Source organism: Falco cherrug, chromosome 1, assembly GCF_023634085.1.
Source record: "Falco cherrug isolate bFalChe1 chromosome 1, bFalChe1.pri, whole genome shotgun sequence".
NCBI classification, from domain to species: Eukaryota; Metazoa; Chordata; class Aves; order Falconiformes; family Falconidae; genus Falco; species Falco cherrug.
Window position 1 is genome coordinate 67,837,743 of NC_073697.1, and position 26,284 is coordinate 67,864,026.

Sequence of the window (26,284 nt, forward strand, 5' to 3'; positions counted from 1 at the left end):
AGGTCTTTTCTTTACTTCATGTGGAACATTCCTCAGCAGCCTAGGGTCTTCTCAGCTTGTCTCAAGAGGAAGCTAAGCTGTAGTGGGACGAGGGGTGACATCACCTGCTTGCAGTGAGCAGAAGTCACACAAGCGTGATCTCCAGCAAGCAGGAAGGCAAGCCTGCAGTGATATCTGTCCCCGTTTTGCTCCTGGCTAATGACTGTCATACGAATGCAGAGTTTGTAAGTGGCTTGAATTGACTCCTGTGGTTGACCAAAGCAGGAACATGGTCAGATGTGTAGTTCCCCGCTTCTGATATTTTTAACTCTCTCCTGGCAGCTTGGCCATGTGATTTTTTTAGATGAGGAATAGCTTTTTGAAACGTTTCCTTTTCACTTAGTAAGCAGTATAGATATAGTCAACACACCCACGTAGGGAGTGGCAGTCTTGCCAACCAAGTCAGCAAAGAACAGTGTTGGACACTTTAGAGGTACTACAAGGTCCCAGGGAAGTGGAATGGATGTTCAGTGCACCTCTGCCCATGAAAAAGTCACACAGAAGGAGAGACCACTGAAAGCTGATCTGTCCTGCAAGAAAGGTTGCTTAATCAAGAAAAAATATTGCATGAGGGCCTTCAGAGAGTAAGAAATGATATTGTTAAAGCTGATTAATTTTTCTGTCTGAATTAGGGATGGCAAACGACAAAACCAATACCCACCAACTAATACGCAATTTTTCCAAAGTGCTTTGAAATTGTAGGGAATTTTCCATTAATGCCCCTGAGCTCTGGAGCAGACCTAAACATTTCTCTGGCAGTAAGAGAAAGGTGCAATCTCTCCTAGCTTCTGTGCAGTTTCACCATGAATTTTGGGAGCGCTTGGCCTCCTCTCTCTGGTATTTCCCACTGGGCCTGTGCAGATGAAGAGGACAGGATGCAAATCTGTTTGTTATTTGACAGGCAGTAGAGCAGCATTGCCCGCAGCATTTACATTTGGATTGGAGTTGCTGAGCTGTATTTCCCAGCTGTAGAAATGGATGCTTTCTGCCCAGCTTATGCCCTCAGCAAGGGTTGTTCCCTACCCTCCCGGCCCAATAAGTTGCAGTGATCTATGAGTGTGTCCAGAGAAGGGCAGCGAAGCTGGTGAAGGGTCTGGAGCACAAGTTCTATGAGAAGCGTCTGAGGGAACTGGGGTTGTTTAGCCTGCAGAAAAGGAGGCTCAGGGGGAGACCTTACCACTCTCTACAACTCCCTGAAAGGAGGCTGTAGTGAGGTGGGGTTGGTCTCTTCTCTGAATTAACAAGTGATACGACAAAATGAAATGGCCTCAGGTTGCACCAGGGCAGGTTTAAGTTGGATATTAGGAAACATTTCTTCACTGAAAGGATTGTCAAGCACTGGAACAGTGGTTGTGGTTGAGGCACCATCCCTGGAGGTGTTTAAAAAATGTGCAGATGTGGCACTCAGGGACACGGTTTAGTGGTGGACTGGGCAGTGCTAGATTAACAGTTTGGCTCAATGGTCTTAAAGGTCTTTTCCTACCTAAACGACTCTGATTCCATGATTGTATTTTGTCTTGATACATGTATGGTCACAGCTAGAGAACAATGTGGTAAAGCACAGTGTGCTTCTTCTATGTGTGAATTTACAACTGGGAGCAAGCACCAGCTTGGCAGCCTGTTGGCTTCCCTTATGTGTTGGTCAGTGCAGGTCTGTCTGCACGACCTCAGCCATCACCTGGGCTGACCTGACCTGGAGTGAGAGAGTGACTGAATTAATTCCCCTTCAGCCCTTTTAGTGGCTGCTGCAGTGATGGCTGAGGCTGCCAGGTGCCATCAATGCAGTGCTGTCCCTTAGGAAGTCTCTTGGGAAGGGGGTTTAGACTTGCAAAGACTTGTCAACATCAGCTAGTAAAAAATTCTAGTTACCAAGACTTCCAGCTCATATAAATACTGTTATCTCTAAGAGCCAGGCTCCCTTTCTCTCTCTTTTCTGCACATACAATGTAGGACCAAACCCTGAAATCTTTACCCTCATTCTGTGGTGGTGCATAACAAATGCCACTGATCCACACCAAGCCAAATAAAAATGCGCTCTTATTACAAGTGAGTTATTGACTAGAAACGGGTTAGTAAACAGTTTACTCTTCAGTTCCCAGAAGTACACTGTTGTTAGCCAAATCAATGCACTGATGCAGCAAAGCATTTCAGCAAAATAAATGAAAAGAAAGAAGAGAAAGCCATGCATGGGCACAGCTTGGTGAGGTTTTCCAAGTGAGGTGTTTAAACATTTTGCTGTGAGTTGCCTTCTGAACTGGAGCCCTTGAAACCATTTGTGTAGCTGCAGGGATGCAGGATGCTGAGCAGAGCCGGGCTTGGCTTGGGGTGCTGTGGGAGCCTGGTGCTTCATCGTTCTGCTGCGAGGGAGACAAGTGCACGGGGTGGGGGGGGGTGGGGGGGGGTGGGGGGGGGTGGGGCCGGGGAGGGAGGGAAGCACAGGCCAGTAAAAAGACTACACTTCTGCTGTGAGTCAGCCCCAAAGGAATGTTAATTTAAATTTATTTGTTTTGGGTTGAGCTACCAGCCTTTATCAGTGCAGCCCAAACCCCTGGGTCTAGAGTGCTGTGCCAGAGGCAGGCTGGGTACCCTGCCAGGGGCTGCCTCGGGGTCCCCGCTGCCCCTCTCAGGGTCCCCAGTAATGGTACATTTCCCAGTCCTCCTCCCGGCTCCTGGGCAGTGTCAGAGTACTTCGGACAGGCCTGGTCCTCGGGGGCCCTGGGGACAGAGACCAGCCTTTGCTGCTGGGGCTGCAGGGATGCAGAAGAGGATACGATTCTGTGATAGTGACTGGGCTGGGTTGGCAGTCACTGCATGGCTGTGTAAGGGCAGATTTAATCTCTCTGTCCTGCAATGCTTGCAGACTTTTCCTTTCCTTCTTTCCTTCTCTGAATTTCTCTTCCTAGCTGATAACTCTGCAGCTGTGCTCAGGATGGGGTTTGTAGGAAAGTGCCCGTGCAGAGAATGGCTGCATACTGCTGTTCCTGTGTCTCAGTCAGAGTTTCACTGTGTATGTCTTGCACAACAAGTCCTAGCCTTGCAGCCTGGGGGGGTTGCGTTGGCACTGCAAGAGCCAGAAAGTGAGGGAAAAGCTTTTGCAAATTAAAGGTGCCAGGTTTGCATGCTTGCTCTGCTCAGTGGTAGGGCAGAGGTGAGGCTTCCGCCACCTTGGTGCATCACACCCGGTTGTACCAAGCACCACTAAGCCCTTCCTCTCCGGGGTCTGCATTCACAGCAACCACTTTCAGTGCAGGCATCCTGGAAGTGATGGGGTGCAGGCAGGAGTGCCCAAGCCCAGTTTTATTTTGTCAGGAACCTGCAGGGTCATGCAGCCCCTCACCTGGTTTGTAATTTTTTTCCCCAAACTTGCCAAGCCCTGTCTTTGAAGCAGGCAAACATTTTTGCACTTGGAAAGCAGAGTCTCCCAGAGTTTGGATGTCCTAATGGTTGGGAGTTGAGTTCCTGCCTACGTCTAGTAGTGGCTAGCATCTGTGGGTTTGCTCTGATGCCAAGAAAAGTAGAGAGATTATGTACCTTCCTCACCTTCCCCCTTGCGTGAGAGTAAACTCAACCTGCCAGGTTTTTTTTATTAGGCACGTAGCAGGGAAGAGTTGTGTGAGCCTATATGAGGCCTTAAGAGATTTTTTTTTTTTTAATTTAAAGCATGTGTGGTTAGCACACTCTGAGGGTCAAGACAGTCATTCAGACCTCTGCAAGATCAGCCACCTGCTGTGTTTGTTGTGATAATTTGCCCCAGCCTGTGTGTTAGAGACTGTTACTTTGTTAGTGTTTATGATTTACTATGAATGCAGAAATCCTCAGTCATTTGAGACACTCACTCATTCCCCCTCTCCCTCCCAAATTAAACAAGGCTGAAAAGTAAGACTGTATTTAAGCAGAGGCAGCAAAGCCTTTTCCCAGTCTTAAAAACAGAAATAGCTTGCATAAGGCAGCTGTGGTTTGGTTTTTTTTTTTTTAAATGCAGAGAAGCTTGTTTCCTTTTCATTTGTTCGTTATAAAAGAAAATTCCTCAAGGAGAGTCCCAGTAAACATGTCTGGCATTGAAGGAGAGAAAGAAAGAAAAGAAAAGGACCTGCTTTCACTGTGTAGCTGGTTGACCCAACTCACAGCCACGACCTGGATTTAGTTTCCTTCAGATTTTTGTTCCCATGTTTTTCCTCCATTTTTCAGTCCAGTCCTGACAGCGTCAAGAGGTGTGGCAGAGGCCCTGTATTTTGCCCCTGGGCATGCCATGAAAATGACAATTTAGAAACTTAAGCATCAGGTATGGACTTACTTCAATGTGACGCACACTTGCAGCCTGGGGAGCCCCAGCAGCAGTGGTGGGTGTCCGTTGCTGTGGGGACTTCCATTTCCCAACCTTCTTGTTGCCTGGCTGCCGTCCTCTTCCTCAGACCTGTCAGAGCCAGGTATCTCCCCAGCCTGTTTTACTTTTATCAAATGCTTGGTTTGGGGGAAGCAGAGAGACTTTTTCCAGACATGCTGAGAGGCAGTGAGGGTTGGAGCATTCAAGCAGTGCTGGATGAGCTGCCCTTGCAGGAGGCTGACCTGAAGTCACCAAAACATCTCATGCAGAGCTTTGACTTGCGTGAGGGAAGAGCTACAGCTCTTGGTCTGAAATTGTGCCCCCAGAGAGGCCTTTTAGAGACCTCATGAGCTTTGCCGGGAAACCAAGTAAACAGTGAAGGAGCCCTCGTCCTGTTGGGTTCAGGGAGCCCTGGCTGTGGAAAGTTTTCCAGGACTGCTCACACTGTCCAAAATGGACTAGCATAGAAGAATAAACCATGCTAGCATTTCTCAGGACATCAAGCCTGTATTCTGTCACTTTTCAGCTGTTTTAACTGCAGGATGATTCAGTTTCATACCAGGACTCTCACATTTTCATTTTGTCTGCAGGATGTATGCCACAAGGCTGCTTAATATGCCACCCCTACGGTTTAACCCACTCCATGGTTTAAAATGGTTCAGCGTAGCACGGTGAGAAAGAAGCAGCTGCCTGAGAGCATTTCTGCATTGCTGTATTGGATAACTGCAGCCACTAAATTCAGATAAGCCCATCATTAGCAGCTTCTTCTTGGTCCCAAGGAGCTCCCAAACTCTTGCTTATTAACACCTCCTGTCATCTGTGGGTTTTAGGAGATCTGATAGAACCAATTCATTTTCTTGAGCCTTCCCAGAAAGGTGTCAGGCTAGCACAGGCAGTGAGCACCAGATTTAGCCAAATCATTTGAGTATAGTTTTACTCAAAGTTTATGGACTTTCTGTGAATGCAAATGTAGCAGTGCTGTTGGGTTAAGTTTCAATTACATGGGGCCACATTCTCATGTACTTACCTGTTCTGTGAGTCAACCCATTTTCTTTAATTATCTTTAATATATTTACCAGGATCACTTAGTGTATTATCCGTAGTAGTATTATTTGGTTTTTATTGGTAGTATTGGTATTATAACAGGAGTGAGTGGGAAGTAGAAGTGGGATTTGTTCTTTCCACCGTCCAAGCAAACAAGAGGACATCTGAGACTGAAATAAAATGTGTTACAGTGCTATAGGGAGTTTGGTACATATCACCACAAACTAAGCACACAGACAGAAGACAAAAGAAGCACAAACTGATTTAAGTAATAAGGACTGGTACTGTCGTGGCTGAAGTATAGTTAGGTCCATCATTTGGGTTGTAGCTGTGTAACACCCTTGTTTTATTTAGGGCAAAAGCTGCCAGGGGTGGGGCAGGATGGGTGGAGTGGCAGCTATAGCACAGATCCAGCATTCTTCAGAAATGTGGATGAGAAGTTCAAAGCTGTATTTATAAGAATTCAGTCCCCAAAAGAACAAACATCTGCAGGTGTGATACGTCTTTGAACAAGTCACCTGTGTCATCTGAGATTGCTAAACATTGCAGGGAGGTGCCGACTTTTTTTGCTGATACACTGGGTAGCTAGAGGGACTAAAACATTAACTATAAGCTGAAAACAAATAATTTGCAATGAATCACAAAACTGAATGTGTTTTTGCTTGGTCCAACCTGTCATGATTGCTCGGGTGAGGGAGGCAGGAGCACTGCTGGGATTGCTGGTCGGGGCACCGGGGCAGCACGCTGGGCTCTGCCCACTCAAGAGGTGCTCTGGACCAGCAGGATACTGCGCTGCCAGCGGGCTGAAAGTGCTGAACCAAAAGGCAATTTGAACATGGACTTTGCGCCTTCTCAGTAAGAGGCAGAGGACCTGAGTATTTTTCATCAGACTTTTCTCTGCCATTCATCCCTCTACACATGCAGTCACCTCAGTGATTCAGGCTAGTGAGAAGGAGCAAAATGAAGGGCTGTGCTGGAAATTTCCATGTGAGTGGGTGCACCCCTGCACTGTGCTGACCATGTGGGGATAGCAGCTCAGAGCCCCAAAGCAGCAAAGCGGAGGTCGTGCCCAAGACCATGACTGCTTGCTCTCAGCGCAGGTACGGGTTGGCCCCAACACAGCAGCACCGCAGCCAGGATGCCGGAGAGCACAGGGGCACGTGTCTGTGTTTGTCAGTCACTGTTGGTGCAGGTCAAGGTCTCTACAATATTTTTGTTTTCAGTAGGCTGGAGTCCCAGTGAGCCAGAGAAACTAAAATGAAGTAGAAGAAGCCTTGCAATGGTGCAGGAAGGGAATCACTGGCATAGGTCCCTAAAACATGAGTACATTCTTTGCCTTTGGTGTTTTGAATTCCAAGCACTGGCTGCCTTTTGGGAAACATGCTGGAGTGAAATCTCGGTCCAGATGCTGAGTAATTGTGAAAGTCTGTGCTATGCATTTGTAGTGTGCTTACACTCATGAATCTCAAAGCAGACTACAGCTAAAGGAAAAAAACCCACCAAAACCAAAAGCAGTAAACATTAGCAAACTGCCATTTGCTTTAGGGTGTCATGAAAGTGGAAAAACTTGTTGAATACGCAGTGTTGCAGTTTCTCTGGGCACTTAGGTTAGCTGGGTGGCAAGTACGCAGTTGCGTTGATCGTTACCAACCTCAAAGAGATAGCATTTACCTTTCCCAAGGAGAGAGGCTTGTAAAAGCAAGCTATTGTTAATGTGTACTTAACGCACGCAGGGAAACTGGAGTGCCCAGCCCGTGGAAACTGCGGTAGTGCTTGGATTGTGCTGGTTTAGCGCGATGCCAGTTAAGATGCCCAGTCTCAGTGTGTGTGAATTGTGTGATAGGGTCACCAGGCGCAAGGTCAGCAAGGGTGACCGGTGCCTGTGTGGTTTTTGGGTTCAGCTGCTGGCACAGACTGGTGGGAGCACTGCAAAGTGCTGGAGTATGTCGGGGCCTACCCTGGGAATTTTGTGTCTTTGGGAAGATCACTTTCTTCCCTCTCTCTGTGGCCTACCAGATCCTACACGCAGGTGCCAAGGGACCCTTGTATTCCCTTTGCAAATGAAAGAAGAAACAGAGCAACAGAGCATCCTTGAATGAGATACTGATGTAAAGGGGTTCATGTGTGGTTAGGACATCTGGTCCTAACGTGGCAGAGACAGTGGGCAGATGCATGAGGCAGATTTATTGGTGCTATTTCAACAGCCACATGAAAGAAAAGTGGCGAGAACATGAAGGGTAATGAGAATAGAGGGTATTCTACTGTACTAGCTGTGTTATATGGAAATTAGTTTAGGAGTAGCCTGGCTTTTTACTGGAACAGATTTTTTTTTTTTTGCCTCTTTTTGCTTCTTTATAGGCCAGCCATAGGCTAGCAAACTGCCGTGGAGAGAAGTCTGAGCAAAATAAAATCACAAGTTACAGATGTAATCAGTGGTGGACAATCCAATTAAGAAAAATAATAGCGAAAGGAATATGTTTGGAGATGTAAAACAAATTTTGGTTATGTGACCTTTGGGAAAAAACAAAGGTCAGATCACTTATTTAATCTCTCAACCTTCATGGAAAGTTACTTTCTGTTTAAAAAAAATCTGGAATAGTATCGCTGACATGCTGACAGGCTTTCCTGTTAATTTGCAGTAATTTTGCCCCTTAATGACCATGGCCATTAAATTCTGACTGTTGTTGTATTTGAATTGTTTAAAAACATACTCAGATTTATGCCCTTGCTTTGCTCCATTTGTCTGCCTGTCCAGAACAGCTGAATGTCAGTGCTCACTCCTGGTAATGCTCCTTTTCCTTCTCAGTGTCACATATGCAGCCACTTCCACCATAGGCCAAATTCATCGCCTTGTTTGTCCGTGGTTTCTTTGCTCTTGGTTGTATCCTATCTTTTATAGGTTCCCTGTGACCAGTACTTGGCAGAGACTAGGACAGGCAGCTCTGTGTATATATAACACTTTAGTGTTACACTTGCTAATCCTTTAGTAACCTGGGCTCTTTATACCACGATGGAAAGTGAAATACTGCTAAGCAGTTTAGTATCCCATCTAATTAGGTGAGGGGGCGGCTAAGGGCAGGGTGCAGTTAACCAAGCCCTGGTGGCTGGAAGCAAAGAGAAAGACCCAGACTCTTCAGTTGGGGAGCGCTGGCGGCTCTTGCCACCTCTCAAGGGAGACGAGGGTGCGTGAAGCTGCGGGCAGAGGTGGAAAGCCAGAACAAACTGTCACCAACGTATTGCTGACAGGATAGAGATAAGCTACATTAATGCCGTGTACTTTGTTCTGCCTTGTGCCACTCCTGCTGGTTTGTTCCGATTGTTTAAGGCTGGTTCAGTACTGCAGGGGGATGTCAGCAGGAAAGGCCCCGAAATCAACCAGGCTGTGATATTTAATTGAGGAGTGGGTGCTGGTGATGTACAGGGTTTGCTGTGTTTCTGCGTCCCATCTTCATTTCCACTACAGGTTTAGGAATGTCATCCCGCCTCTTAAATTTTGTCCACATCAGATCCTGAAAACTCTGACAGTAATTAGGAAATTACTTCTATTGGTTTGTTGCTCACAGTATTTCTCACAGTGTTTAGTTTGATTCAGGCCAGTTTGCCTCTTCCTTTATCCTTGAAAGGGCCTCCTTTAAAGGTGCTGGCTTGACTGATTTCAAGTGGAGCAATTCTGGATTTGACGAAGAAGCTATAGGTCATGGTCAACAACATGGGAATTGTGACGGATTGAAGGTACCGGGAAATTTATTAGCAGATTAGTCTGGGGACTGAAGTCTCTGTTGGGAATGAAAAGCATAAAATTCTTAGGTAGAGTGGTGAGGTTTATTTCATGAAAATGCCATTTATAATCCAGCTAATGCACGGAGCTACCTTCTCTGCTGGTGAACGTGTTGGGCAAGCTGCAAAGCATCATGTTGTAAGGAGGTAGCAGCATGTAAACCTGCCTCCTAGCTACTCCAAATTGTTCCCTGTTGCAAGTTTTGAGCACTGCTCTAACACCTTTGTACTTGTCCTGACCAGCTTCCCAGTTGATTAAGAAGGAAAGTAGCTATTTGGCAGGGCTTTATGTTTTAGAGAAGTGGTTGTAAAGATCATGGCAACATTGCCCCATATTTTATCTGGATTTTGCTACTTCCCCATCAGTCAAGAGTTAGGTCCAAGTTTGCTGCAGTGTTTCCATTAGCATCCTTTGTCACTGATCTCTCAGCACTAGACAAAGGTCAGATGTCCTTGAAGATTTTATTAGATACATTAAGCAGTCCTTGACATCATGTATCAAAAAGTACTGTGGGACCAGTCAGAACAGACATTTGTTCTCTAGATGACCTGATTTTTCTTCACTAAGGGATGCTGGAAAATATTCTTTCATTTTCTTCTCTACCAGAATGTCCATTTTTTATGAACTCCATTCACTCCATTCTCTTCCACAGGGCATGTGAGCATTTAGAGGGTTTGAAAACAAGACATTTTGTTGTGCGGTTTCATTACTGCAATGTCACTGGTACCAGTATCTCCTTTTTGATCAAACCTAGCCCACAGAATGGCATTACTGGCTTGCTCTCATCTGTCTATATGGTTTTAGGCCTTTAGATGGGGAAGAGAAGGGTGGTAAGTGTGTGCTCTAATTTATTATGCTTTTCAGGCATCCCCTAGTTTGGTTTCTTTCAGTGCTAGAAAGCATTAAATTATGCTGGAAGAGTTACGAAGTGATCCTTTTCCATAAGGTGATCACGAAGCCCTAGCTGTAAGGGCTTATTTGTACATGACTTTTGGTTGCGCTGTTGCTAAGGTTGTGCTCTGCTCCATGGGAGAATCTTGCATGTCTTTTTTGGCTGGGAATGCTCTCAGGAAAATCAGAACGATTTTTGTTTGTTTGTGTCTTTCAATCTACTGGCAGTTGTAGCAACATCATTTTATGAGATGATATTGCAGAAGGCTGTAAGGGAGCAATGTCTGCTGCTATGTCTTTTAGGGTGGATAGATAGAAAAACAACTTGCTTGTGATGCCTGCACTTTCCATTTTCATTTTGAATGACTGCTTTTTTTTCTACTTAAACATTTTTTGAGATCCAATAGACATTATTTCCAAGATGTTCACAAGCTGTATTTGCAATGGTAGAGACCTGACCATGCCACTGTGGTGCATAGGCTTTCCTGCAGACACAGGGGCAAAGGTAGGTTTAGTAAGTATTTATTGATTTACTCGTAGTGTTGTGTTGTGTCCTGTTAAATAAAATACCTATCCCCAAAGCAGTGAAAGAAAGTGGCACTTGTCTAAATAAATAACATTTGTGAGTTGCTTCAGGGATCTTCCTGGATCTGAAGGCCTTATGTTGATGTACTCCTTTAAGTGTAAACTTATTACATGTCATAATCATTGATTGGTTTGATCAGATAAAGCAGGTCAATTGAGTAAGGCAATATGGAGATCTGGTTACTTTCATGCTATGTCTATATGACATCCCTCCACTTGCGTCTTCGTTAACCGCTTTCAGGAGAGACATGGGTAGAAGAAACAGAATGACTTCAACTGGGAGAGATGTAGGTTAGTAGACCCCAAGTTCAGTTTCAGTTGTGTTTAGTAGCTCCAGGTTTTACTGTGGAGGCCGGAGGTTTAAATGTACCTTGATAAAATTAAAAGTGAAAGTACTGTAGCCTTTCATCAGAACTGCAGTGCCTGTGACCTACATTGGCTTCCCTGCTCTCTGCCATCTCCCCACCGACTGCCTGAAAGCCCCAGCAAAGCCTGGAGAAAACCATGGTCTGTCCAAGGGGACACTGGGACATCCTACTTTGTCACCTGTTATAACCCCAAGTCCTGCTATTAAGAACTAGGTCTGTTGTCAGGGTGATACAGGTAGATTTAGCAGAGGCTTCCAGTAAAGAAGGAGTTTCTCTGACTGGAGTGACCTGCTATGAAGACTATTAACAGGGACAGGGATGGTCATAATTTTGCTAGTAGGCTCCTGTGACTTTCCTGGGGCTAGATGCAATTCTTGGCTCTGGTGACATAAATCTTGGCGGGGGGGGGGAGGGTTGTGCAAAAATGGTTGTTACTTACAACCAGTGTCAGGAAAAATGAGGTCAGATGCTGGCCCATCCCTGGGGAGGAGTGGAGGCCTTGGAGGCTGGGTGATGCAGGCTTCCAGTGGAGCCCACCCCAGCAATCTGGCCCATCGGGCTGCAACTTCCACTGCTCTCTCTGTGTGAGGTGGAAACTCGGGGATGGCTGTTGTCACTGTGGGCACACTGTCACCTGCCGTCTCCACTCAGTGGGTCTCCATTAAATTTAAAAGTGGAGGAAATCTGGAGTCGAGCCAGAGATGAAGCTGATTTGCCTTCAGTGATAACAAAATTATGGGCAAGCTGATTTCAAACCTGAAGGTTTTGGAGGTTCTTTTGGTGTTTTTCTGAAGCTCTTTCCATTTGAGTGGTAGTTTTCTCTTGTGACGTTGCTTATATTTGGGATTGTAACTTACGGGTTTTTCGGGGTTTATGGTTTGTTCCATTAAGCCTATATGAGAATTATAAAGAAAAAGGGACTTCATATACTTCAGAGCTGAGTTTGCATCTTCTATCTGAAAAAAAAAAAAAAATTGTCCCTGAATCATTTTCTCACCGTTACATTCCTCTTACATTTTCCCACTGCAAAGGGAGTGCGAGAAAAGTTTGCTGCTGCTGTTTTTGTCCCTAACTGCACACATTTTATTTAATGGCTAATACTGTAACACATATATTCTACAAGCATGAGTATGACAAACTACCAGCAAACATGTTTCAACAAAACAAATGCAACGACCAGGGAGGTGCAGGACATGAGCCACCTTCCCTCATGTCTCCACACTGCCGCACCCTTGTTTCTCCTCTGGGTAATTTTAGGGCTGTTGCCTGCCTTACCATTGGCATGACCTGGGAGCACTTTGCTGCATTGAATGCCATGTGGGGAGAGGCTCAGGTGGGCACAGCCCCTTGCTTCCCAGGGAGCCTGGTGAGGAACTGGGGCTATCTCCAGTTAGATCTCCAGCTGGACCACAGCAGGCTGTGACCTGGCGATACACTGCAAAAATATAGTTGCTCTACTCTTTGAAGGTTACTGGCCCTGTAGCTTTCACCCTTCTGGCTCTGACCTGGGAAATGGGGGACCTGGGCTTCAGGCTGTGCTTTGGCTCAGCTGTTAGCACTCATGGATCAAGGAGTGCACACACAAGTCCTTCTCCTCCTCCATCCTTTTCGGCCAAGTTGAGCTTGGGACAGTTCCCACAGCAGTCCCTCTGGCAGCTTCCCAGTGCTGCGTTTCCTTCGTTTCCATGGGATAATGAGTTGGGCTGATGATACAGGTACTGTCTGTCAGTGATGACATGAATTGGGTGATGGGAACAGGATCCCAGAAAAAGGGCTGTTGTGGGGGAATAGCAGTGCCTGGCTGGGATGTGTTCCCAGGGCCCTGACTTTTCTTCCCTTGCTCCCAGCAGGTAGAGGGATGCCTGGGGAGCTGCCCCAGCCAAGTGGGGAGCACAGACCTGCATATCCGATGGTACCTGTCACGAGGAGGCTGAAATGCTCTTTTGAGAGGCAGGTTTTAGAAATCAAGGGATCAGGTGATTGGTATGAGATACATCCCTGTTTACTCCCTGATAGCCTGTTACGTCAAAGACCATCATCAGTGAGTCACCTACTCGTGTGTGTGACTGTCATCGTTGCTGCTCTAAATATAAATGTCAAAGGATATTGAGCTATAGGAATAAATCAGACTGCGTTGGAGTGTGTGTATCAGCAGGTCTTCCTCTTCTGCATGTCCTTGTCTCTGTTATTAAGGCTGGTATTGTCAATGGGAGGCAGCTGCAGAAACTCAAATCAAAGCCAGGAGTACAGGTTATATTTTCATATGCAGAACTGGCATATCCACACGTTGGATCTCTTCTTGCTGGTTCTGTCAAAATTATATCTGGGGAGAGAGAGAGAGAGAGAGAGAGAAAGGTTTGCTTTGACAGTATTCCTGAGGTAGAAACACTGAGAGACTGAGAAGTGTTTTCACACCCTTTTTTATACATACAGAATGTGCGATTTTTAAATAAGCACCAGAGAAAAAGTAACTTTGCCAAGGCTAACAGCTACTGTTTGTGAGCTGTGGACATGGGTGTGCTGCATGATTTGCACTGGTCCAGGTTAAAGCACTTTAATTAGACTCTCAAGGTAGGAGTTTCAATTATGAACACAAGTGGTTGTTGTTTTCTGTTGAAAGCCGGGAGGAACCAGTAAGAAAAAGTCCCATATCTTTCATCTTACTGAGGATTCTTTTTTTTTTTTTTCCTTTTTCCCCAATAAAATCTATTTTTTTTTAAAGTCAATAAAATGGTGATGAAGAAGACCAAAAGAAAAACATCGGGAGCCTGAAATTACCTGTTTACTTGCCAGAAGCACTCTGCTCTGGCAACCACAGTGTTGTTTTTTTACCTGTTATGCTCCCTTTGCAGCATATGAAGTGGTGAGGAATTCAAGAATGAGCTTTGCCTGTGCAAAGTAAATACATCTTGATAAAGAAGAAGTTTTTTAAACCCTATAGAATGTAGATAGAGGGGGCTAACACTGCTTCATTTTCGTACTCCCTCCTGAATGCTCTTATGAGGATAATCCTGTATTACATGATAGAAGATAGTTAAAAAGATCTATGATAAGGTTGCCCTTTGTGCGTTTCTGTGAGGGTTTTCCATAGTGATTAAACAAGATCCTATGGAAACTTAAAATTTTATAGCACATATCTATATCTATTTCCATTTACACATTAACATCAGAGAACTTACAATAATGACTCAGGCTGCTATTTTCAGGAGAAAAAATTACAACCGTGCATCTAGGCTGAAACCACCTCCTTCAGCGGCACTGCAATATTCAGGGCTGTTTCACTTTGCATCAGAGATGCCGGGATGCCTTGCAGTGCTGTGCATCAGTCTTACCCTTAAGCTCTGACCCCTTATTTTAGAATACTGTGGTAATTCTTATACTTTCAGTATTTTATAAATAACATACTTCTGGGGGAGTCAGGATTTCTTATTCCTTAGCTGTCTGTTTACCGTTGCTTTCCTCTTTGGATTATTTGCTGCCCCTTTCTGTGTTGTGTTTTCCTGCCTGAGGCTGGATGGTTGGTCTCTCCCTGTCTCCCCTTGGTGCCTGAGGGGGCTTTCCCGAGGAGAAGCTTTGTTCCTGGTGGGGTGGATTTCCTCTGTCTTCCTTTATCAGGCCTAGTTTCTGCCTCCCTCTTCTCGGTTACACTTCTTTTCATTTTCTTCTTTCCTGTCTCCATTCCTCTGCTATAGGGGAGACCTAATAAAGGATTTCAGCTACTAAAAAACGCGTCAGTGCCCATACCATCCATCCTTGATAAAACACATCGCCTGCCTATGGTTTACACAGTGCAGAGGGACAAGCAGAACCCACAGTCTGTGGTCCAGGGGATGAAAAATCCATCTGTCCCTGCTGCAGCATTTTTGCAGGAAAGTGACCAAAGCTCTGTGTTCAGCGTGGGCAGCCTGAGCCTGCTGGTGTGCCCACGTGTGCAAGCAGCATCCCTCCAGGGGCTTCAGCAGAGGAAGGACTTCAAGCCTCCTGCCCTTCCATGCTGTCCCAGCTTCACATCCATCTCTTGGCTGCCAGCTCCCCTCATTTGCTGTCATGCTTACCAGTCATCCTTTCTCTTCTGCCTGTCCCCTTGCCTCACAGCACAGCCACCTCTGTGCTAGCATCCTGGAAGATCTGCCTCACATCTTGAGCTTGTAGCCTCAAACTTTTGCCTTCTTGTAGTAACCCCCAGCCTGAGCAGAGCGTTTTAGAGGTTCTCTAGAAAATTCCTCTGCCTCCCTTTTAGTGGAAGGAGCTGGCAATCTTCGACGGGGAAACATGGAGTTGTATTCAGTAGAGATAGTACTTAGTCCCTGAAGTCTGAAAATGTAGGAGGGTGGGAGACAACTGTGAGAAACAGAAATGCCAGAAAAATGTGGAGGATTTGGCAACCCTGTCTTTATGTCTACTGTGTTACGCTGCAGAACAGAATTGAAGACAAACATATGAATGTGCTAACGCTGAAGTTATTGGATGTGAGTCTGCTACTGAATTACTTTGGGGGATTTTTAATATTTTTTTAGTTTCAAGGTTAATTTTTTTGTCATCATTCTGCTCTATTTAGTTTCTCTTCAGATAATAGTAATGAAACGTTACGGTGCTCCAGAAAAACTCCAAGACTCTGTCTTTAAAAATGCTTGTTTGATATTGGCCTCTGTTGGCTGAAACCATATCAAATGTAATTGAATGCTGTCAGATTGCCATCGATTTGTGTCACCAGCCCAGGAACCAGGCTGTAGTCATGAACCTTTCAGGCAAATCCATCATAAAAACACTGGTAGGAAGCTGGTTAATACCAGTCTAATGCAGTTAAACAGATCACCTTTAGAGTACATACTTCTGCAACCCCTTTGTAACTGTATCACCTGAACTACCTGGTCTTTTTAACCATTATTATGCTGCAAAGAGGGGAAAATTCGAAGTCCTTTGGATGCAAAAAGTTACCAGAAGTTGTCAGCAGGTGTCAAAACAGAGAGATTATTTTGAAATCAACGTAATTGTTACTCAGTGTTGTGCTTACCTCTGACAGGATATAATACTACTGAGTCCCTCCTGGTCTGAAACTGCTTACAGCTGCTTTTTGCAGTTCATATCATGCGTGCAATCAAATCTTATCATGTCTGCCACCGCCAATACAAAGCCATATTTTGCAGGAATACCATTCACCGTCACTGCAAATAATGCTGAACTCATTACAAAGCCATTAAAACTGACCTAAAATTTATCTGTTCTAATTAGTGTAATGTAACAATTGACCTCAATAGACTTGACTGAACTCATAGAAAATAGTTTCAGTAATAAGCAAAACAAAATGGTTGGACTTGGTGATCTTAAAGGTGTTTTCCAACCTAAATGATTCTATGGTTCTATGATTTTGTGAAATGTTGCTTTATATATCCTGTCCAGGAAGAACGAAGTCAAACAGAGCAGAGACCTGAGCTGCTAACTCATTCAAACTGGTCTTTTTTTCTTGAATTGGAACTGAAGTTGAACCGTTACTTTGAAGTCTTGGCTGTGTTTGATCCAGAACTGAGCTGCTGCCTGCCTGCCTTCCCGCGAAGTCTTTCTAGCTATTGCTCTTACACTCTGACTTCCCCCCGTACCAGCCTGCATGGCCTGTGTCCTGTTGGCAGCTGCATGGCAGCACTGTGTTGCAGGATTTTCCCCTGCACCAGGATGTCATCCTGCACTGCTCTTGGTTGCTTTGAAGCTCCATGCGTGGACCGGTGCAAGACAGACCTTTCCTGCCTCTGGTCTGAGGGACTTCCACCACAGTGCTGTGAGGTGGGGGGTTTGCACGGGTGTGGGGCTGCGGGGTCCCTCTGTGGGGCCCCTGCAAGTGACCTGGCTCGAGTGGCCGTACGTGTGTATGCATATCTCCCTCTGTACCTTGTGTGCATTGCTGGCTCTCTGCGCTGAGCACTGGAGGCCCAGGATTTTGTGTGATTGGAGGGGCAGAAGCATGCAGAGCGGGCGTCTCTCCCCATGCCCTGGGGCAGCCAGGACAGCACTGCAGACTGTGGTACAGCCCATCACACTCCCTCTGCCTTCCTCACCTGCGTTGCTCTGCATGCTGCTGCTGAAGAGGCTGCAGAGGGAAGGAGACGGGAGTGTAGTCCAACCTGACTGAGAGTCTCCTCCTGTCCCATAAATCTTGTCTCAACAGTTAGGCGGTTTGGTATGAGCAAGTTTGAGGTGGTTCATCACTACCCAGACTGGTTAACAAATATTTAATGACCTCCAGTCATGCTAAACTGCAATCGTGCTATCAAATGTGGTAATTCTGCCCCTTCCCTGACTGTGGAATTCAAGACTATAGAAGTGAAAATGAATGCTTTTTTATTTATTATGAGAAGAAAAAAGGGCGAAGCTTTGTGGTTTTCAAAACCTGTTGGTGATAAACATTGCCATGGCAGTTAGACCATCTCAATGCACAAGGTGAGAGGGTGCTGGCTCTGTGGTCATCTTGGTGTTCCTGGGGCTTGTTGCCAGTGCAGATGCTAAAGGTCACCCAGAGGACTGCAGGCACTGGGTCCTCTCTTCTCAGTGCAGAACACCAGTCGGATTTTCATGCAGTTAGTTACCTGTGTTTTGCAACACAGAGCTATAAACATGTCAATAGGAACAGAGGAGTTTCCAAGTGAGCAGAAAATGGCGTGCTACTGCACGCATACAGATATGCCTCTGTCTCTTTGGACTTTGCTTTCACTTAGCCTTCAAACTTACAAAACTAATTTCTCTCCAGTGAAGGCTGCATGTGCTTTCTGTATACTTCCAATCAGATGTGCTGCTACAGCTTTTCTTAGGTTTTGTGGACCTTTTGGGAAGACCCTTGTCCATGGAGGAGCTTGTGATCCACGTACCAGTTGCCTTGAGCAGGCACAGGCACGTGCTGTGGCTGTGCTGTACGTGCTGCCAGTAGTGCTTGGCCTTCAGGACCATCCTGTGCTGCCCACATACCTTGCCACGGGTACCCTCAGCCGGCTAATTGTAATGGAAGAGCCTGGGGGTGGCATCTACTTGGCACCAGCAGTGACACCACAAGCACATCTTGAGGTGAAGGAACATACCTTCATGTAAGCATCCAGTTGAAAATGCTATGAAAACTCTAAAAGACCACAATGTGGGTGAACCTTGCCCCTGATGGGAAGCCTGGGTGGCGTGCTGTGCCCTGATGGCAGGACTGTCTGATGCTGCATCATCTCAGGATCCCAGTGTCAGAAGGAACCTAAGATCTGGTAGCTTGCTGCCACCTTTTCTGGAATATTAATGAAGTAGTTACCTTTCTTGAGAGTGTTTGTCTTTTTTGGGGTCCAAAAGGAACCAGCACCTCTTGGTGCAAAGCTATAGCCCACTGATATTTGTGAATATAATTACAGGTTTTGTAGAGTAAAATCTGTTCCTAAATACACACCCATCACAGTTAGGCCACCGTTAATCCTGTACACCATTACGTCTTGGTGAGTGTAATATTGTGCTGTGTGGGAAGGAATCCGGTTTTGATCTCTAATGGTTGATTTACAATGAGTTGTAGTAGCAGAGTTCAAATGTTTGCTGATTATTGGTAAGCTGGACTGCTATCAGGCAGCTTTAAAAACAAAACTTGCAATTCTAAGAGTATCATTGCAGTTCCTTAGCAGAACCCTGCTTGGCCTTTCAACAAATTCTCTGGATTTCCTGACCTGGCACTCACAGGCAGGGCTTGTGGAGCAGGTGATGCCACCCAGCATGGTTGTTGCTTAATGGGGCTATTGACGGCTCCTGGCAGGTTCTTCACTTTTCATGAGGCTCTTCATGTTTTGTTGCAGTGTTCAAGGTCTGTAAATGTCTTCTTGGAGGAAACAATGGGAAAATAAATAGCCAGGTAGCAAGGAGCCTGCAGGAGACAAAAATTGATGTGAAAAAGATGAATGAGCCACCAAATGTGATCAGCTGGTTTAAGTATCAACCATGTTGTGCTTGCAGAAGTGTGTCTGGGCTCTGCAGTATCTATTCTGTTTGTCACAGAAGTTCAGTCTTCAGAAGCTGGGGAAAAATGGAAGCCAAATTTGGATCTCCTCTTTCAGAACTTCCCTGGGGTCGGTTTTGTCTGCACCTGGCCCTGGCCCAATGTGCGGGCATGTAGGTTTGTACAGTAATGATCTCAGCTGGGCTGCAGGAGTGGCTTCAGAAGAGTTTCCTTTCAGGGAAACGCACAAGCCCTTAGCAGTTATGTCCAGATGACTCTGTTGTGTATCTAATACTAGTTAAATAATTGACAGGTGTTTTTTGGTTTTGTTTTGCAGGAAGAAATCATTCCTATTTTCAGCTCTGTATGCTGCCTTTATATTCGGTGGTCGGCACCTAATGAACAAGCGAGCAAAATTTGAACTGAGGAAACCACTCGTGCTCTGGTCCCTGAGCCTCGCCGTCTTCAGGTAGGCATTTCTTCATCCAGCTGCCTTTGACAGTAGTCCATGAATAGCGTTTGGGGTTCTTCATATACAACAGCACCGCTAATGCGATAACAAACTCACCCAGAAATGGCATTTCTTTAGTTCTGTTGTTCAGGGTTATGTCGTGATCTACTCCTCACCATTGAAATGATACCCTTTGACTTGCCAGATCATACGGCGTTTGAAGAGGAGAGAAATCCATACCCCTCTTGAAGAACAAAGGTGCTTATCATTGCAATAAATTTATGGTGCAAGCTACAAATGGAAATACACACATTGAGATGTTAGTCTTGCTCTCACTTACTGGTTAGTATTACATTATTACGGGTGTATATCTGGAATATTTATTCAAGACTGATCTCCATTACAGTGAGGTAAACCTAAAGTCACTGCTTTGATGACAGGTAAGTTAGGCCGCTGTAACCGAAATCAGAATCTGCCTTCTGGTTATTCCATTGCAAAGAGCTTGTGAACATAGTAAAGGCATGGCTCCATAGGGAAGGCTATTTTTTAGCGATGCACATCTCTCTAGCTGCGTGTTGACTCTATCTGTCATCGAATATGGAGAAAGTCAGGTTCAGTGTCCTTATAGGTGCTGAAGTCAGGTGTAACACTGACCAACCTGAATTGCATTTTTTCTGGTTAATATGCTAATTTTTAATGAGTCTGTAGATGAACAAATGAGTGAACAAATGCTTATAAAAATAGCCCTCACAAACACACAAACTTTTGGAACAATTTCCTAATAACAGTACACAGAAGACCTGAGGTTTATCCTTCATTTCAGTACCTATTGGGAGTGTAAGTTATGGTTCACTCAACAGCATAGAAATCAGTTGCAGGTCATTATCAAACACTGATACCTGTATCTTTTTCTACTGTCAATATAATAATTACTGATTATTTTAGTTCACAAGTACATAAAACAGGTTTGCTTACTGAGCAGCTGTGAATGGTGCATGATTTTTCATTTTTCCAAGGGTGGAGTAGTTTGAGCTGCGAGTTTCTACAGAGTGAAATAAGGAGGAATAGAGAAGTTTGCTTTCTTTTGTGGCTTTTCCTTTTTTCCTCCAAAATTGTTCTAACACATTGATATTCTCTAAAACTCTAGCAAAGTAAAATAACTTGTATTTCTAAGTTCTCTCATCCAGCTAGGACATGCTAAAAAAGAAATTTACATTGGCTTGATTTTAATAGTCCATCAATACCTTTAAAAAAATACCCTGCTGCAGACAAAACTTTGAGCAGTCTGTGTAACTTTGAGAGCAAGTTCTGACACTGTGAAAATTTATAATTGTCATCTGGTTGTATTTGGTGCTGTACTTCTGGCTGTGTCTAACATAATTTTGCTGTTAGGGTCCTGTAAGCAATTGTCATCATTTGTTCTAGAAACGGCTGAATTTTAACAGCTGTTGAATTGGTTACTAGGTGGCATGTCATTTGTGGATCAGCTTGTAAAGTGATTTGTAGCCAGCAGGAACCCAAAATGCATATTCCAATTACATTTTCTTATTGAATGTAGACACTAGAAATGAGCTGACTTGCACAAAGCATTTCTAGTTTAATTCCCAGTCTGAGGGGGAAAAGCATGATTTCAGAACTGTCCTTTGCAGAATGTGTCTGGGATGAATTTTAAAATCTTGTTATTTCGAGATGCGTCTGTGGCTGACATTCACAGTGTGGGGCTTTTAAGCAATTTCACTAATTTCCTCCCAAAATCATAAGGGATGCACCGATCAATGAAAAGCATGTATATACACTACACTGTGAAAGTGCTGTCTAGATGGACTTTGAAATCAACATGTTCATCGCTTGCTAATTGGAGTTTCTCATCATAATCATATGAAATGGCTAACTCGTGGCCAGCATGAGCTGCTGAGTGATGCTGAGTGAAATCTAAAATACGGACTTCATGTTTCTGAAGCTACAGGTTGCCAGGATGAACCTGCCAAAGAAACCACAGTGCAGGCACTTTGAGGTGAGCTCTGCTTGTGCAGATGAGCAGCAGTGGCCAGAAGGGCACAGTCTGAGAGGGATTCACGACTGCAGGGTTTGCTTCCTCCATCAGCTCAGATAGGACCATTCAGGGACAAGCGTTGCCCAAGCACTGCAGGACTCACCCTTTCCTCTGCATGTTGGGAAATGAGGCGGCAGGGTGGAAAGGGGAGGGATGAACTGGGGTGTGAGATGTTTGGACTACACAGAAGCACTGAGCATTTAAGCTGCTGGATTTGCTAGTGGGACCAGCTGATGATGAAAATTATGTGACTATGCTTAGAAAGTGTTGCTTTTCTGAGGCATTGAATAGTAGGCAGAAGAGTGGAGAAGGGGAAAAGGCCCAAAATGTTTGCAGTAAAACAGAGCATGAAGCCTCTGTAGCTTCCATAGTAACATGGAATCCCATACAAAACTAACCCAAACATAAAAAGCTTTGACTTCTTGCCTGGAAAACAGAGAAAATGCAGAATATTCATTAAAACCTGAGATGAAGACTTCTTATAAAAACTATTAATTGGGACATCCAGTTCCTGGTGTTGCACCACCACTGTCCTTTGTAGGGCCATCAGTCACTTCCAGCCTCATTGACTCCCTTAGCAAGCCGTGCTAGACTTTGAATGCTGTAACTTTTCCAAGTAACTTGGATATTTTTTGCTGGCTCCTCACAAATCTAGGTGTTTCATTTACATATGTTTGGCTTGAAAGACGTTTCTGCTTCCTCTGAAGGTCGATTCAGATAGGTTTAGATGCCAGTGTTCTGCCTGTAGACTTACTATGGATCCAGGAAAATGCTCCTTAACTTGTAACTTTCTGGGATGCTAAAATGCTATGACTTCTGTGATACCTTGCAGAAATTCTAAGTAATGTATTTGTCTGCCATCAGTGGTTGTACTGAGGAAGAAAAACCTGCCCAGAGAGCCCTCAGTATTCTGCCTCAAAGTCAGCGTGAGGTTTTTTTTCTAGAGCCCTTGTTTGTCTCCCTTCTAGCACTTCTACCATTTTACCTGTTTCAGATATCCTCAGAAATAATAGCATTTAGTGGAGGCTGGAAAGATGTGTTTTGGGCCTAAAAAAAAAAAAAAAGGAAATTGCCTGCCAGGCAATGACATGGTCCTTCTTCAGAATATACCCCATATGCCTCACTCTTGCCAAGATCATTTAAATGTGGTAGCAGCTACAGCAGGAAACTTGCCATGCTTATAAATAAACAAAACAGCTACACCACCCTACTGAGCTTGCTGATCATTCAGGAGCTCAGTAAAGAGTGAGTTTTGTGTCAACACTGGCAGCCAGCGGGATTTCTGAGGCAGAAAAGCAGCTTTATTTCCCTTTGGAAGCATCGACTAGTTTTGAACATTTTGTCTCTGGAATAAGGTTACCACTTCTCAGCGAAAACTTTTGTAGAAGCAATGACAGTAAATCTTGCTTTTCACTTGGAAACCACTGAAAACATGATCTTCTGAAATGTTTTGCTGAGAAATTAGTTTGGGATATTTTCCTTGGGTGGTTGTGTTGGTGTTTTGTTTTTTTTTTTCCATAGCAGTTTTGTTGACTTGTTTCAAGCACTCAAGATTTATTATTGTCTGAAATGTTTTCAGTCTTTTGTTTTGTTTTGTTTTGTACCCTTTAATTAAGTGTTTTCACCCAGCCCGGTTATGTACTGAGGTCCTGGGCGAGCAGCTCTGTGCTTCTCCATGTCTAACAGGAACCCGCTGTTAGCAAGCTGACACGAAAGTTCATTTTTCAGTCTCGTAAGACCCCAAGAAAACTGTTGCAGATCCACCTACACAGTCAACCCTGTATTTCTGAATATTTCCTGAGGTTAAAAATCTGCAAAAACACATTGAATATGAGTTGCCAGTTTTATTCATGCCACTTTGAACATAAAGTTAGGATCATTCATTGAATTTTTACTTGGAGTGTATCAAATGCGTCATGCTGGCATCTCTAGGAATCAGCAAAGCTGAGACCAGGACTCTCACAGAAGGGTATGAAGTCATTAATTCATGTTTTCATTATATCTCAGCTGGATTTATGTAGTTCGTTTTATAGGCTGTAGTCTGTGTATGGGTACAAGGAGCTTAAACATGTATTTGATCACCTTGTCTTCACACAAGACAGCAGCGTGGCACCATTTTCACTTTGTCTCCATCCTTAAGGAGATGCCAACAGAAATCTCATGGTCAAGGTACTAACTAGTAATAGTAAAAGGTTGTTTTCCCTAGGGAATACTGTCATGTCAGTGCAGGAGATGAAGAAGCTGAAACATCCAATGTGATGCAATCATTTGTAGGCAGAGGCTAAACCTGACCATGGCTGGTGCAGTGAGAGGAGGAATTTCTCTTTGACTAGCCAAACCACCAACCATAACGCTATTGTCATCACCTGAGATCACTTAGATTCTAATCCAAATTCAGCTATGCTTTATAGCAGTGGTGGAAATCAGTGGATGTCAATACAGGGTTTCCAAATGTCTTCTTCCTGGAAAACACTTTCTCTCAGAGTGGTAGAAATGTTATCAAATGTAGTTGAAAGGTCACTAACTGCCTGCCATAAAGCCAACCAGAGCCTCAAAAGCAAAGTGTTCCAACAGCAGCAGGTCTTACATTTGAAAGACAAAACCAAAATGTCTCACTGGAAGGAGACTCACTTTGCTTTTATGAGACTGGTGTAATTGATTTGTTACTGCAGGCACAGCAGCATTTTATAGAAGGGTTTGCGCTCGTTCTGCAGAGAGCTCCTGACAAGGCGGTCTGAAACACGTCTGTACGTGAGGAACTCAGGACTGAGCTGAACTGGATGGAAAAGACTAAAACATAAGTTTAAAGAAAGGATTTCAGTTGCTTGGATTTGTGACTGAAATACATTCTAGTTATCGTGCCTATAAGTAGGAAAATTGATGAAAAATGATTCAAAGTTATATTCTGTCTCAAAAGATGCCACTCACAGATGCTTGCCGTGGAGATTACAACACAACTTAATTTCATGTGTTGCTGAGCAACCCATCGAACTCTTAAAATACTCTTGAAATTTTATAAAGGTCCTGACAGTGCATTCAAAGAGAAAATGAATTACTGAAAAGGGTAATATTTGCCAAATAACATTAAAATTAATAAGCAGCATTTAAGGTGAATTAATGATCTTCTCTCATAAATTTGAAAGCAAGTGAATTCCATGTGAAACGTTCCCTGTATTAGTAAAGCATGAATGCATATTCTCAGTAGGACATTTCTTAGAACCCAAATTAGTAAAATGCTTAATATATACCTACATAACAATTTATTTCTGTTGGATCATGTTCATCTTCATGTATGTACCTGATTTTCTTATATAACAGATATTGGAAACATCTTTTTGATTACCATTTTGGAGAAGAAGTTGAAAGTTGGGTGAACAGTAGGAATTCAGGCTAATTGGAGAGAAGACAAAGATCCCTTGGATGAGATTTAACAGTTTAAGAAGAAAAATTTCTTTTCTGTAAGCTGAAACATAATCCCAGTAGGGAATTACAAATAATGCTAGGTAGAGTGAATTCATGCATTGCGAAACAAATGCTAGCTGGCATTAAAAAACAGTGTAGAGGTGATAAAAATATATAGACTAAGAGCAGTAAACATGTACTGTCAAGAAGATGCATCTCCAATACGTACCTTACTTTAGGTAAGAAGAGCATCCCGTGACAAATACCTTTATTCCCAGAATTGTAATTGGTGCCACGTGACAAAATGCAGAGCCCATCCTCTGCTGAAATCTCACCTCTTCATTCACTCTGTTGATACTGCTGGGGACTCTGTTGTGTCCATCAAAGTAATTTTGCATGTAAACTGGTTTTACTGTTTTCACCTAATCAAGCCTAATGAACAGTAGACCAGGGATTCACTGTAAGACCTGGCTGATGCTACTTTACAGGAGGTATGGATAGGACTGGCTAAGAATTCCTATGAAAATCTCTTTTTCAGTACTAAACTGGGCCTGCTTTCTTTAAAAACTCCTTTTTTTTTTTTTTTTTTTTTTTTTTTTTTTTTTTTTTCTGTTCGCTCATTTGTCTTAGTTGCTGGAAAACCAAACATCTTAGCAAAGTGAATTCAATACATTTATTTGGAAAGCAGCTGTTGCACTTACGTTGCCTCTGTTCTCTCCCCACTCTTACAACCAGTGAGGGTGTTGACACTCAGTTTGTCACTTTGAATTATCCCTTCCTCATGAGATCACCCTGTCCCAGCCCACGGGAGCCCTGGCAGGCCACCGCTCTGCATGAATGTCATATTCAAAGCAGGGTCCCCTGCGAGTGAGACTTTTCCTTTCCATTTTAAATGGGGAGCATACTGAAAAGTATATTTAGAGGAATAAAGAACATCCGTGGTGGCTTAAGAAGGGAACTGTGCTCAGGAGAAAGTAGATAATTCATCCAAAAGAAATAAAGCCTCCCATCTGCACCCCTGTGGCGGCACTTCTGCGTTTTACTCAGCCTCGGTACTTGGTTCATGTGCCTGGTAAAAGGTCCTCCCTGTGCAGAAATCCCTGGGGAACAGAAATCTCCATGTATTTTCATCTGCATAAGTCCTTAACAGCTTGTGCTTGATGGAGACAGTGGGAACAAAACACTGAGAGGTGTTAACTTGCATGACCTGTCACATCCAACACTGCGTCTGCGGACAAGCGTGTTAATAAACACTGCCAAACCGAGCAGTGTTCACACGCAGGGTTGCATACGGGTGTCGAGCCATGGTTTATCAAAGTCACTGTTCTGCGACGAGTTTAACTTCTTCTAAACAAATGTGCATCCTTCCTTGTGCCTGTACCATTCAGCATCTTCCCTAGGTGGCTG

At 44.2% G+C, this 26,284-nt stretch overlaps 1 protein-coding gene across 3 annotated transcripts in view; it reads left to right on the forward strand.

The window, feature by feature from the left end:
• ELOVL6 (ELOVL fatty acid elongase 6) overlaps nucleotides 1-26,284 on the forward strand; it is an 81,345-nt gene that overhangs the window by 31,401 nt on the left and 23,660 nt on the right. For all 3 annotated transcript variants that reach the window (XM_055727549.1, XM_055727543.1, XM_027814945.2), the window contains one exon: nucleotides 19,309-19,440. In XM_055727549.1, coding sequence (XP_055583524.1) covers nucleotides 19,309-19,440 — 132 coding nt within the window. The remainder of the gene's footprint in view (nucleotides 1-19,308; nucleotides 19,441-26,284) is intronic.